Here is a 14,972-nt window from a genome sequence, read left to right as displayed (position 1 = left end):
GTTTGGAAGATGATTTTTGCAGTATTAATCTTTATGATTTCTTATATTGCAATTTGTTATAGGATATGTGTGTTTGCGTCCGTGAACTATGATTGTCCCATACGTGGTCAAAAGTTAAGACTGTCATATGTCGATATGCAAGTATTGATAAAAGATTGAATTAACTTTTGCAAATAAAAGCTAAGCCTTTTATACCATTATGCAAGTATTGATGGAAGAAAGGATGAGCTTTTGTTTACAAATATTAAGTCTATTATATGTCATTGTGCAAATAATGATGAAAGATAGAATGAATCTTTTTTTATTCCGCAGTATTGATCTTCCCTAATCCATTTTTTTATGTATATACTGTGAGGCTCCATAAGTTCTCTTATGTTGAGAATTTGTGATTAAATTAATCATGGATTCTCTTGTGGTTAATTTAATTGAGTATTTTGGATACAAATTCATGTTTCATGTGATTTGTTAATATCCAAAGAAATCCTTCTTTTCTTGTGAAAGTAAGGTCGCTCTTGTTGTTCTTTCGGGAATGACATATTATGGGGGAGAGTTCTTAATTGAACTTGTGCTTAATTGCCAAATCTTTGTGGGGAGTGCGGCTATGGAATATTATAGGGGTTATCTTGTATCTTTATAAACTCCTTTATGAATGCATTTAGCTTCAGCTATATGATTGCATCTAAAAAGTTGATATGTGCTTTGTTTTGGTCATGAAGTGTCTCTATGGAAATTTCATTAGGATCCCACTAGTTTTCGTACCTTTGCCAATTTTACTGACAAAAAGGGGGAGAATTAATGTGTAGTTTACACTACAAATAAATATGGTTTTCGGATCATTATGTAAGGGGGAGTGGTTTTCATGTGAGGTGAAGTATTGACTAAAGGGAAGTGATACATATCACCATAGTATTGTTGTCAAAGTTGTGATACAATTGAACTTTGATACCGTGTAATAATACTATGACACTGTGTAACAATGATTAAGAGCTTTTGTTTTCTCATTGTTATAGCTATGGATCTTCAACAATGATGATAATGCATTGAATATCTTTGAAACCATTGGAGTACTTGGAGGTGACGAAGATTTCGAGTAATGTTGAAGAACCAAGGAGATCATGCATGTGGAAGAGAAGATGCAAAGTTTATTTATTTTGTATTCCATATGTATTGATAGTTTTGTCACTAAAAATGACAAAGGGGGAGATTATTAGAGCACTGCTCGGTCGAACTCGCAAGCGTTGCTATCTCAAGCTTGTTTGTCAAGTTTAGTTGCCAAAACTATAAGTCTTGATTTCTAGTCTACTTATAGCTAAGTCTCGGACTAGGATAGAAAATGTAGTTGATCTCTAGATTCCACGACGTTCATCATGCAAAGACGGAGAACTACTCAAGGAACTGATGGAACTTCATCGACTAAAAGGTATGTGGAGACTTGAACTTATCTATCACTCAAAAGTCTATCTATTCTATCTCCTATCTTGAGACAAAAGTCGTATTGCTATATAGACTCGATTATACACATTTTCTATTTCGAGCCGAGTCTATCTCGCTTATCTATTTCTCAAAATATGTGTTGGTAAGTTTTCGTTTTGGCCAAGTTCATCTTTACAAAGTGACAAAAGTCATGTTGAATATTTCAATATCTGGAAAATCGATTTGATAAAAAATAATGTGTGAATAACCTCCATTTAACATCCTCTAAGAATGTTTCAATGATTGAAATGAGAGTTTACAATGTATAACCTTGAATGGATATAAACATTGTATGTGAACTCATACTTGTGTAAGTCAAAAATCCTTGAACTAAAGTATATGTACTTTACTGGTTCAAGATGTCCGGAAGCTAAGTCCGCGTACCCGTACGTGTACTGTAGGAAGTTCACATCTCGTGAATTTCTGCTGGAGTTTGTGAACTGAAAACTTTAGCTCAATCCGGGTACTTAAGTATGCGTACCGGTATGCATACTTGAGTGGGTTATTTTCTAAAAACAGTTTATTCGTGAACTAAGACATATATAAACTAAGGAATGCATATTTGCAAACAGTGGCTATAATGTTCATGAATCGATTCGAGTGAATCAAAAACGTTTTTGTTTCGATTGTGTCTTATGTACTTCTATGAGATCTAAGCAATTGAACAACTCTCTAACTAGTTCATTTGAGTCATTTGAACTAGTTATGGTGAAGATGAATATGGTTGATATGAAAGTGATCAAATGGCTAACTATTGGTTAACTACTATTGAACCAACTAGGTGTATACGTTTAGGTACGGTTACACAAACCTGAATGAACGTGCGTTTCATTTGTGTATAACAAGCTAAGTTCGATCTAACAGTTGAAAGATATTAGCTTGAATCTAATCAGGTTTTCATCTAACGGTGAATATTGAATGTTTTGTTACCAAGATAACATTGCTTGCAAACCCTGATTTGAAGACTATATAAAGGAGAACTCTAGCAACTGGGAAACCTAATCCCCACACCTCCTGTGTGATACTAGTTGTATAAGCTAGAGTCGATTCTCCTTTAACCTTAGGTTTTTACCGAGACCCTGTAAGTTAACGACTTGAAGACTTCATGGGGATTGTGAAGCCAGACCCAACTATTTTCTCTGTATTTGTGTGATGTGATCTTGTTGTTTCTATCGTGATAGAGTGCAATCGTAAGATTGACAAAGTAGTCACAAACATCTTCGTCTCATCGTTTTTGATTCCACAATATCTTGTTTCGCTAGTCGATTAAGATTATTGTGAGGTGATTGATATTTCTAGGTTTTTCTTCGGAAATATAAGTCTGGTATATCAATTGGTTCATGTTCACCTTGATTTATCAAAAGACGAAAAAAACTCGTAGGTATTTCTGTGGGAGACAGATTTATCTATTCCTGTAGACTTTTCTGTGTGATACAAATTTGTTTATTAAAGTCTCCGACTTTGGGTCGTAGCAACTCTTAGTTGTGAGTGAGATCAGCTAAGGGAATCAAGTGCGTAGTATCCTGCTTGGATCAGAGACGTAAGGAGCGCAACTGTACCTTGGATCAGTGTGAGATTGATTAGGGTTCAACTACAGTCCAGACCGAAGTTAGTTTGTAGTAGGATAGTGTATGTAGCGGCTTAATACAGTGTGTGTTCAATCTGGACTAGGTCCCAGGGTTTTTCTGGATTTGCGGTTTCCTCGTTAACAAAACTTCTGGTGTCTGTGTTATTTCTTTTCCGCATTATATTTTGTTATATAATTGAAATATCACAGGTTGTGCGTTGAATCGATCAATTGGTAAATCCAACCTTTGGTTGTTGATTGAAATTGATTGATACTTGAATAGTGGTCTTTGGCACCGTTCAAGTTAATTGCTTTTGTATTCAATTAGACTCGCAGATTACTATTTGCTTGAGTAAGTATTGAATCGAGAAATTGAGATACAACTCTTTGATATACTTTTTATTAAGATTGAGTCTAACTGTCTAGTTGATTCTCTTAAAAGTATATTGGAGTTAGTCCATATAGATTGCTAAGCGAAATATTGGGTGAGGTTGTTGTACCCCCACTTTTTCATGACCGATCATGAGTATGTTGACCGATCCTTGTATTTGGTGTAACCGGACCTGGTAACTGGTGTGACCGATCACAAGTAATACCATGTGTAGATGGAACCGATCCTTGTAACTGGTGTGACCGATCCTAGTGACCGGTGTCACCGACCACAAGTATTTACGTAATTAGGTATAACCGATCCTAGTGATTGGTAGAACCGATTGAACCCATGTATGTGATTTGGTATTTGATCAATCACATAGTAGTCTTGGAAAATAGGTGAACCAATTACAAATTTGTTTCGAAGTGTGGTATAACCGATTCTAAGAATGAAAATCCATGTAAATATGAAATAAGGATTTGCAGTGAAAAGATGTAAACATACATTGAACACGAGCAGTAACTCTTATCATTTATTGTTCAAAGATATTCCTTAGTACTCAAGGTGATCATGTGCCTATTAGAGCACTGCTCGGTTAAACCCACCAAGCGTTGGTATATCAAGTTTGGTTGTCATATTTAGTTCCAAAACTCGAGTCGCTTAATAAGTAAACTAGAGTCAACTTCGTTAGGTTAGACTAGAAACGATAAAAATATTGTGCTCCAGTTACTCACGAAGATCTGAAGATGGATTGAAGACGACAAAGACATTATCCTTCAGCTTGAAGTTAGTAACTACAACTTGACTTGTTCCATTTATATCTTGTTTCTTTCAAATCTTTTAGATTGAAAGCATCACATACGAGGTTATAGATAATACTCTAGTATCAGACTTGGTCATATTATTATGATTAAAGTATTAAGGAATTAGACTACGAAGTATAACGCTTATCTTTTGAACTTCGTAGATATGACATCGACATAATCGTATGAATGCTATTGTGGTTATGAGTATGGGTAAAGTGAATATTTCATCTTAGGAAATAATGTTTACATTTGTTTAAAGGAAGTACATTCACGAACTTGTTTTATGAATCGAAAGGGAAATCGCCGGGCTTATTGGTATTGTTATTCATTGCATATCTTTGGATTACCAATATGTGTGAGTTAGTAGATCCGATCATAATTTGTTATGTATCTTGGTATAACTAATCATAGTGCCTGACTTATGATTTGATATGACTTAATTAGTGTAACCGATCCTAAGTAATCACCTGAGATGGTATGATCGATATTTGTAATTGGTGTGACCGATCCTAGTAATTGGTGTGACCGATCACAAAAGAATTGTGTAATCGATCCTTGTAATTGGTGTAACCGGTTCTAGTAATTGGTGTAAGCGATCCTAGTGACTTGTATAACCGATCACAAGTAATACCATGAGTATATGGTAACCGGTCCTGGTAAATGACGTAACCGATTCTGGTAACTGACATAACCGGTCCTGGTAACTTGTGTGTTCGATCACGGGAAAAACATATTGAGGTAGAACCGATCCTTGTGTTTGGTAGAACCGTGAATCCATGTTAATGATTTGATATTTGATCAATAACATCGTTGTCTTGGAACACAGATGAACCAATTCTAAACTTATTTAGAAGAGTGGTATAATCGATTTCAAGATTGTAAATATGAAAGAGGATTTACAAAGAAAAATGTCAACATACTTTGAACACGAGCAGTAACTCTTATCTTTTATTGTTCAAAGATATTCCTTAATTACTCAAGGAGATCCCGATCCGAAATAAATCAAGAATCTTTTAATTAAGGTTGTTAGTTTTATATGCTTTAACTACCAGTAATTAAATGCATATCTCTAGAGAATAAAAATTAGTAATGTGCATTTACTAATTGGAGATTCTCTATTGAGAGATTTCGGTGAATATTGGGCAAAGCATTTCCAGGAATTATGAAAACCGATTTGGGCATTTATTACATATCTTGAGAATATTCGGTTTTGGAAATTCCTTGGTGTCCAAACATCCTTGGTCTATAAATACCTAAGTTTGCGTCTCTAGCAAACTATCCTAAGAGCCAACCAAACTTCATCTTTTTGTTGTTTCTGATGGAGCCGTCTATCTGGAGAGGAAAGTACCCTAATTAGGCGAAATCTCTTACGACCGCTCGTTTAAAGACTTATGTGGGATCAAGCAGATCTACGAGTACCGTTGATGGGAAACTAGATGATTGCATTGTTATTTTAGTTTTCGATTATTGATTTGATTGACTAACGATGGTTGAATCTTTGATTGCACCTAATTTGTTTATTCTGGGGAACCTTCTCTTCTGATATAAGGCTCACTCAAACTAGATCAAAGATATAACGTTTCTACGGATCTAAGTTTTTCTAGATATGTAGTGTAGATTCATTGATTTTCCATTGTTAACAGACTCCGTTCTGTGCGACAAAACAATAAGGAATCAAGTTTGTTGTTGCAGGTTTATACTTTGAAGATTAAATCGAAGATTGAAGACTTTCAAGATTCGAAGACTTTTATTCTAGTGTTTTGATCTTGGTGTGACTTTCTGTGATTTGATTTTCCGGGATTAAAAGGTTGTTTATTTTCGATAAACATAAACCTTTTTAGATCAATGATTTTATCATAAACCTTGTAATCAAGATTGATTATTTCGGTAATCATTGTCTTGTTTGATCTTGTAACCGAGGAGCTTCGGATCTGGTAACGGGTCTTAAAAATAGAAGATCTGTAACTGTGCTTTTATCATATATTTCGGTATTCTGATTATAAAGTGAGTTTGGTTACAAACAGTTTTGATCATTTACTTTTTGGAATACGATCCAAAGGAATCTTGTGTTTCCAGTTGAAAGATTGGTAGAAGAAGTTATTGTGAATCAATAAGAAGATATACTAGATTTAGTCCTAAAGAGAACGCCTGTTCTACTAGGATATCTAGTATCAAATATCTATTGAGAACTTCGGTTCTGCTAGATATTATCAAAACAAGAATACTGTTGAAGTTGAGTAACTAGGATTTTCGTCTACTTGCTATTGCTTACACGAAATTGCAGGTTTAATTTTTGCAGCGTCTTAATTCATTGAGTATTCAAAACTGGACTAGGTCCCGGGGTTTTTCTACAAGATTTTAGTTTTCCTCGTTAACAAAATTCTGGTGTATGCGTTACTTTATTTCCGCATTATAATTGTGTTTTTATTATAATTAAAGTAAATACACTTGTATGTTAACTAGGCACTTGATATTTATCCTATAAGGTTTCAGTTATACCGTATATATTATCAAGTGAACACTTTGTTGTAGTATTGTCTCGATTTCATATCCATAGATGATCACACAAAGTGTATTGGATTTCTCCATTTGGATTTGATATTCTCACATTGTTAAGCCAGTCCGGACTAACCCTATTTCAAGTGGACACCGTGTTGAAATATTCCTTGAGTGATTGTTGCTCCAAGAGGTTTATACACGGTAGAGATCGAATAGGTTGTGATCAAATAAAAATATTGTGGTGTATTTGGGTACCCTCTTCTTTTCAATTAGTATCAGAGCAAGCCAAAACGAAAAGATCTAACAATCTGTGTTTGGCATGATCCAACCTATAAGTTTTGAATCAAATGGTTGATTTAGTTAACGTACCGCCAGGGTTTGATGGCTCAAACTATCTATGGTGGAAAATGGAAATGCAATCTTTTCTTCAATCTCGTGACTTTAACACTTGGGCTTTAAAGTTATTGATGGATATGAACACCCAAAAGTACTTGTCAACAACTCAACCACTGAGTTTAGACTAAAGGAATTAAAGGAGTTCAATAATGAAGAAAAATTGCTTTCGAAGCAAAATTTCGATGGATTGAATGCCATTATTCATGCTTTAACTCGAGACCTCCATCATCATGTAACCAAGTGTAAAACATCAAAGGAGACTTGGGATATTCTTAATGTCGTATTTGAAGGGAATTCCTCTGAAAAGGAAGCTAGGCTTCAAACCCTATCTTCTAAATGGGAAAACCTTCGTATGGATGAAGAAGATACCTTTGATGAGTTTGACCACAAACTTTCTGAATTAGTGAATGCCTTTTACGCTTTAGGAAAAACTATTTCAGATAAGGATATTGTGTGTAAAACTCTAAGGTCTTTACCACCAAGATACGGATCTAAAAATCATGTCATCATGGAACAAAATGACCTTTCCACACTATTTACAAGAGCTATAGTTGGTAAATTAAAGATCATTGACCTTGAATACCAATCCAAGAATGAAATGGGTATTACCCTTAAAGCTGTGACTAAGACTAGTCCTTCAGTAGAAAATTCTTGTGAGACACAAATTGTGAATTGTAGCGAAGATATTACACGAAAATTTAGAAAGTTATTAAGACAAAAGAAAAGGAGATCTTCTAAAGATGCATCTTCTCCTTATCAAAAATCACAGAAATGTGAGAGAATAAAGAACAAAATAATGATGATATCTCTAATTGTTCCAAGGATCAAGAGAATAAAGCTTTCACTGCAACTGTTGAATGCACACCTGAAAAGGATACTGAAGTAACTCCAGAGCCAAAGGAACTTGAATGTGATCTTTGTAAGGAGAATGAAAGCCTGAGAAAGGAACTCGATGATCTGTATAAAGATATAGAAATTATTAGCGATGGGCGGGATTATCTTGGATCCATGAAAAGTTATAGAGAGCAAATTGAAGAAAGTCATGATCGAGAAGTGAAACTATATACGGAGTTGGAGAACCTAAAGAACGCTAAGGTAAGTAATTCTACCAAATCTGAAATAGATTATAAAGTTCAAATTGAAAATTTTAAGGTTGATCTAGATAATGCTCTCGAAAAAATAAAAACGTTGGAAAAAGAGAATATGGGTCTGAAAGCGGACTCCAAAAAGTTCGAAAGTAGCACAAAACAACTTGACTCAATGTTGAAGGAAACTAGAGTCCTCGTGACACACGAGGATTGGGCTATAAAGGTAAAGAAACTTTGAATGCTAAACAGGATACTATTATCAATTTATGTTTCATAAGTTGTGTATATAGTATACATACGAGTTCAGGTTTTCAACTTTTGCTATTGGCACACATTAGTTAAAACCGATTCAACGTTTCTCTGGTGAAGGTTGCTCTCTGTTGTTGTTTTTTGATCTTGCGAGAGGATGAAAACATACTTGGGGAGAGTTCTAACTTGAACTTGTGCTTAATGATATATCTTTCTGGAGAGAAGAGGATGCAGAATCTGAGGTAACGAATTTGTTAGTTAATCGTTTTCCTGCTAAGAAAAGCCTTCTTATATTGCATATATTTTGCTTTTACTTAACAAAATTTCGGCACAATTGATATATAATCCATTATGTGTGTATGTGTGATTAAATTGTTTCCGGTTAAGAAAAACTGTGTCAATTTATTTGGATTATTGTTTGGTATCTTCTTTACTGTTTGATATCAAGTGTTTTTGCTTAACGAAATTTCGGTGCAATTGCGGTGCTATAATGTCTATGTTTGTTTCAATTGCTTCCGGTTAAGATAAATAATTGTGCAAGTCAATTTATTTGGTTTGTATGTATTGTTTATGGCTTAACGAAATACAAGATCATTTGTTTAGTCCAGTTCGATTCCGGATAAGAGAAACTAAGTTAATTTTGATCTTAGTTAGACTTATCAAATTAAAGGATTCGGTTATTCAAGTCTAATTGAATGCCTTAACAAGAAATACTAGTTAATTAACCTAGTATTTGTCTTGTCTAAAGTGAAAGGTCTAAGTTACTGTCTGAATAATTAGAACCTGGTGAGAAAATAAAGTTAATTCTGATCTTTATTTTGGTCTTATCGAAATAAGCGATTGTATGTGTACAATCGGTTTAGCAAGGAACTAAGTTTCTTAGTCAATTTGTTAAACTATTAGGGAAAATTGCTTCGGGCAATTGTTTCCTTGATAACATATTAAAACCAAATTACTTGTAGTTTCAGTTTTGATATTGGTTATCAAAAGTGGTATGTAAAACCTTAGTGCTTAACTCTTATAGGTTGTACAAGTCTTTTAGATTTGTAGGATCCTTTCGGTTTGGCATTTATTTGCTCGAACCTTTGTCATTTTATGACAAAAATGGGGATAAATATATACAGTAAACAAGTGATTTGTAATCACTAAGGAAAGGAAAATTGTGCTTAAACGTTATAGAGATTCTACACACTAGTAATAAGAAGTTAGACATATATATGAACACAATGTCATCCTTAGAAGTTGAGGGGGAAATAACCATCCCTTATCGAAAGAAATTCAGGTTCAAGAATGATCGAAAGTCTTGACTCTGCCTCACTAGAAAGGGATTTATGAAATTGCTCTCAATAATAAACAACTTTTTTATGGGTCACACATGTGTCCAGGTAGGAATTAAGAGAGAAATTCTGCTACACGTTGAATGGTAGGAAGGCAAAAACCCTCCGAATTCTATTTTTAAAACCCACATCTTTTATTGTATTGAAAACCCATTTTTTTTGACGATCTCAAAGAAAGGAAATCAACCACTTAACGAAGGTGAGAATATGCTTACTTACCTTGTTATCCGTTCGACGTGTAGTTAGCACCACAATTACATGATCCATAGAAACGTCTGCGGTCTTCAATCCATGTCTTCATCTTCGTCTCCGGTCTTCAACTCTTGAACTTTGTAGAATCTTGACAATGTGATTCTTTCCTCTAATTCCTTGTTGCTTGAAACTTCATTATGAATATTTCTTCTTCCATTGGCTTTATTGAAAGAATAAACTAAAAATGAACTAAACAAACCAAAATATGATGCAATGAATTATTTATTTTTTTCGAGACAACAAAAATAAACTAAATACAAAATGAAAACAAAACATTAAAACTAATGATGAACCTAACAAAATTCTCTCTTGTCCTTTTTTTTTATTCTTATTATTTTTTTGACAAGGGACCTAGCACACTGATGACCATGTTCGATGTTTTTTTTTTTTTTTTTTATTTTGAGACAAGAGAAAATAATACAAATAAAGATAAAATAAAAATGCAAGTACAAAGTCCATGGTGTAAGTACTTTACAGCTTGATTCTTCACAACTTGTATGTCTTGATATCATAAACTTCTTGAACTCTCATCTTGATAATCTTCGCTCTTGTACATAAGTCTTCAACTTGTAAAAATTCTTCTCATTGTCTTGTTGCTTTACTTGAATCTGAAATCTGCTTATTTGTGTACCGTTGTTAGTAAACCTTGAACGTCTTCAATTTTCCTTCGAATTTGTGATGCTCCGCTTGTTGATGATGATGGTGTTCTATGGACCTGTTGGTGTAGAGAGAGATAAAGTGAATGGTGCTAACTGCGAACAAGATTACAAGTGGTATGTAAGTTAGCAATTCGATGTCACCGTCATGATTAATAAAATAGCACTCAAGAGATCAAATTAATGCTTCTATTGGTGAGAGGTTGGGTAGCTCACCATTCTACTTTACGTACGGTGACACACTCTCTAAAAGCACATATTTAGACATGTACAAAGAAGTGAAGGTCGGCTCCTCTCATGATGTAACATGGGTAGTCTCCGCTATAGGGGATCGCAACTCTAATGCCGAATTCAGTCTGCACCTCATTTACCACTGACATGGTTAAATCCAACTTTAACTCTCATACAAGCAAGAAACCCGTTCACGTTCCCTGACATCTCTAAGTTCAGTCACTCTTGTGAGAATTTCGATGTAACCTTAGCGACATGTATACTATGTGACTCTAAACTAAATACAAGTTGGAGTTTTTCATGCGCTAATTCACAAAAAAGTTGAAATTTTTGAAAAATTTACAATGCAAGCTTAACCACTCTCCCACACTTAAACTTTACATTGTCCTCAATGTAAATTGAGTCTTCCAAGTAGAGTCAAGGTGGAAAATCCTACATGGAATGCGAAAAGAAATCTGAGAAAGTAACAAGAAAATACTAAAAAAAAAACAAGAAATAAACATAAATAAAAGATAAGAGATAAAATACCAATGAGTTGCCTCCCATGCAGCGCTTGGTTTAAAGTCGTCAACCCGACTATCTCCTTGCTTGCTAAGACTAACTAGGGTCCCATACGTTATGAACACCTGAATGAACATCACTAGGATAACGCATGACTTCAAACATGTTGAAGCGAATTATCTCATCATCAAACTTCATCGTGAGTATTTCCTCGTCCACATCAATGACGGTTTTAGCCGTCTTCATGAAAGGTCTCCCAAGCAGCAGGGGTATGGATGCATCCGAGCCATCATCCATTTCTAGAACACAAAAATCAGCTGGAAAAACTAGTTGGTTCACCTGCACAAGGACATCCTCAATATTTCCCCTAGGGTAGACATTAGTACGATCCGCAAGTTCTAGTACAATATTCGTTGGTTTCAATGGACCCAAATTTAAAGACTCATAAATATATGCCGGTATGACATTAACGGATGCTCCTAAGTCAAGCATAGCCTTTCCAATATTTGTATTACCAATCTCTACGGGTATAGTGAAACTAACTGGACCCATGCATTTGGGTGGGAGTTTCTTTTGCAAGACCGCTGAAGCATTTCCCCCCACACTCATAACCTCATTACTGGTTAGCCTTTTCTTCTTGGTACACAAGTCCTTCAAAACCTTCGCATATTGTAGAACTTGCTTGATAACATCAATGAGTGGAATGTTTACATGAAGCTTCTTGAAGATGTCTAAAATATCCTTTTCTAGATCCGCCTTCTTAGAATTAGCAAACATGCGAAGGAAAGGTAAAGGAGGAACATAAGTAGAAATAAGATTTTTAGAGTTATAAATAGGTACCTCAGAAGTTTCGGGACAATCATCGTTCTTTTCCTCCAAAACAGGTTCCTTTTGAGTCTCCATATCACCCTCATCAATAATTTTAGGTTGCACAAGTTGTGTACCACTTCTCAATGTAATAACACTAACATTCTCTCTTGGGTTAAAAGGTTGAGAAGGGATTTTCCCACCATTTTGTGCCTTAAATTGGTTCAAATCAATAGCCATGGAACCAACTTGTGTTTGTAAGTCCTTGATTGCGCTCTTAGTCTCTTTTTGACTTTGTTGAAACATAGTAGTAAAGCCTTGCATCATTACTTGAAGCTTTTCATCAAGACGGGAATCTTGACTTTGAGTTGGTTGTTTTTGCGGCTGGAACCCATTAGGATAGTTGAAAGTAGGTTGTTGAACCATTCCTTGCTTGTTGGCTAAGCTGAAATTGGGGTGATCTCTCCATCCAGGATTGTAAGTGTTTGAATAAGGATCATATTGTCTTTGTTTATTTGGAAAGACCGCACTAGATTTCTCCAACCCTTCGTCATAGGAAGGTACAATAACCGCAGCTATCTTTTTCACCATTCTCTCCATGCTACCCATCCTTTGATCAAGGTGTGATGATGAATCACTTACTTCATGCACCCGCCTAACCAATGGTTCACCTCTTATGTAAAATTGTTGCGAGTTCGCAGCCATGATTTCAATCAACTTGGTAGCTTGGGTCACCGTCTTGTTTACTAGTGCACCACCACCCGCAGCGTTAAGAAGATATCTATCACTTGGTTGGAGACCTTCTTAGAAGTATTGGATTATCATTCCGTCACTGAATTGGTGGTGTAGGCAGCTTGCCACCAGTCTTTTGTATCGCTACCAACATTCATACAAAGATTCTCCCACATTTTTCTTTATCTCACAAATCTCTTTGCGAATTTGAGTAGCCTTTGATGCAGGAAAATACCTCTCTAAGAAAAGTTTCTTCAACTCGTTCCATGTAGTGACACTTCCGGAAGGCAAGTAATACAACCAATCCTTAGCATTGTCCGCCAAAAAGAATGAAAAAGATTTCAACATCGCTCCATCTGCATTAGTCTCCGCTAGAAGCATGTCCATGATAACATTGTGGAAATCCATGAGATGCTTGTTTGGATCTTCATTCACCAAGCCATGAAATTTTGGTAACTCTCTAATCAACCCCGGCTTGATCTCGAAGGTTGAGTTTGTTTGAATACACCATTGTTGTGTATCAATCCTGTGAGAAGCCAAGTCCTTGAGTGTAGATTTGCGTCACCCATTGCTTCTTCTTCTTCAACTAGTGGTTTTTCTACGATTGGAACCTCTTGTTCTTCTTCTAGTTGTAACACTTCTTCCACTTCAAATTCTTGTTCTTCCGTCTCATGTAGTATTGTTCCTATACGAGTAGCTATCCCACACCTTGGATACTTCCAACTTTTGGAAGCCAGGGATTAGTACCTGAAAAACAATTCTCACAACCAAGTCAGAAAAACGAAAGAAGAAACAAAAAGTAAAGATAAAAGCAGAAATAATATAACGAAACTAAAAAAATTAATAACAAGATGTATGCCTCCCCGGCAACGGCGCCAAAATTTAATCGTTGTCGTATGCGTCAAAAATAATTCACTTTCGCTCCCTCTAAAATATAAATGAAGTATAAGATAAGAAAGAGTTCGTTTCCACATAGAGCCAATTGTTGTTATGCAATTTCAGTTTCTAAGTAACCAAAGGGGGGGATTTTTATATTATCAAAGCTAATCAATAGAGGAAGATATTGGTCAAGGGGTTGTATCATTCACAAACATGTATTTTCATCAATGACTAGAATCGATAATTTAATCTCTCTTTTATTAAAAGTCATAGGATATCTTGATCGCAAGAATATCCCGTTAATTTCCTGATTTCATCGCAAACACATTAAAAGATCCACATGTGAATTTTACCTAGAAATCAACCTAAAGTGTAAAAGCACAATTAAGTTTAACTCCCTAAGAGCAATAAGTTCTATGAAATAAGACTAATCAATGCAGACGAACGTGTAAGAGCACTAATCCGTTTTAATAAAGGTTATGATTCATATGTAATTATAAAGATGTATCACTACAAGTAATAACTATACTATGCTACTTGCAATCAAGAATTGACAATTTTTTCGTATTGAAAATCCTAATTTAGCAATAAAGATGAATGAAAATCCAATTGATTTCGGACTCAACCAGACAAGCAATCAAATAATGTGACAAGATTAATAATGAATCATAAACAATAAAGTTGAGACAAAACTAATGCATTGAATCAAATATCATGTTGAGAAATCAACTTTAAACCCTTAACTAATAATGGGAGTTTAGCTACTCATGGCTTTTGAGTTCATTATAATCAATAATAAAAATGAAAAAGATGAAAGATAAATGAAAGCAAACCCTAGTCTCCGCTATCTCCAAAAGCTCCAAGTAGTAATGTACGTGATTTTCAAAGTTGTAGAAAACTTTTCCTTTTCGTAGCTTTTCCTCTTTCAAAAACTAGGAAGCCCATATCCAATGTGGTCCACCAAGCCCATATGTGAAAATACCCATGTACTCCCTCTGTCTTTAATTAACAGTGCTAATTGACTTTGTCAAAATATTAAGGAAATCCTATAAAATGTCATGACTAACCCTTGACTAGCCCTATTCAATGTTATGTTATTACCAAAACTAAAATTATGTAAGAATAA

The 14,972-nt window shown here is 35.0% G+C and overlaps 1 protein-coding gene across 1 annotated transcript; it reads right to left on the bottom strand.

The window, feature by feature from the left end:
- Positions 1–11,524: 11,524 nt before the first annotated feature.
- On the bottom strand, positions 11,525–12,940 carry LOC113316019. The gene is made up of 2 exons (XM_026564253.1): positions 12,269–12,940; positions 11,525–12,184 (listed from the first exon to the last, which is right to left on the bottom strand). Exons 1-2 carry the CDS (start codon positions 12,938–12,940, stop codon positions 11,525–11,527), a joined length of 1,332 nt encoding a protein of 443 aa, XP_026420038.1.
- Between the last annotated feature and the right edge of the window lie 2,032 nt (positions 12,941–14,972).

The sequence above is a fragment of the Papaver somniferum genome, chromosome 10 (assembly GCF_003573695.1).
Source record: "Papaver somniferum cultivar HN1 chromosome 10, ASM357369v1, whole genome shotgun sequence".
In the NCBI taxonomy this organism is placed as follows: Eukaryota; Viridiplantae; Streptophyta; class Magnoliopsida; order Ranunculales; family Papaveraceae; genus Papaver; species Papaver somniferum.
Note: the sequence above shows the minus strand (reverse complement) of the source record. Positions and strands in the feature narration are given on the sequence as shown.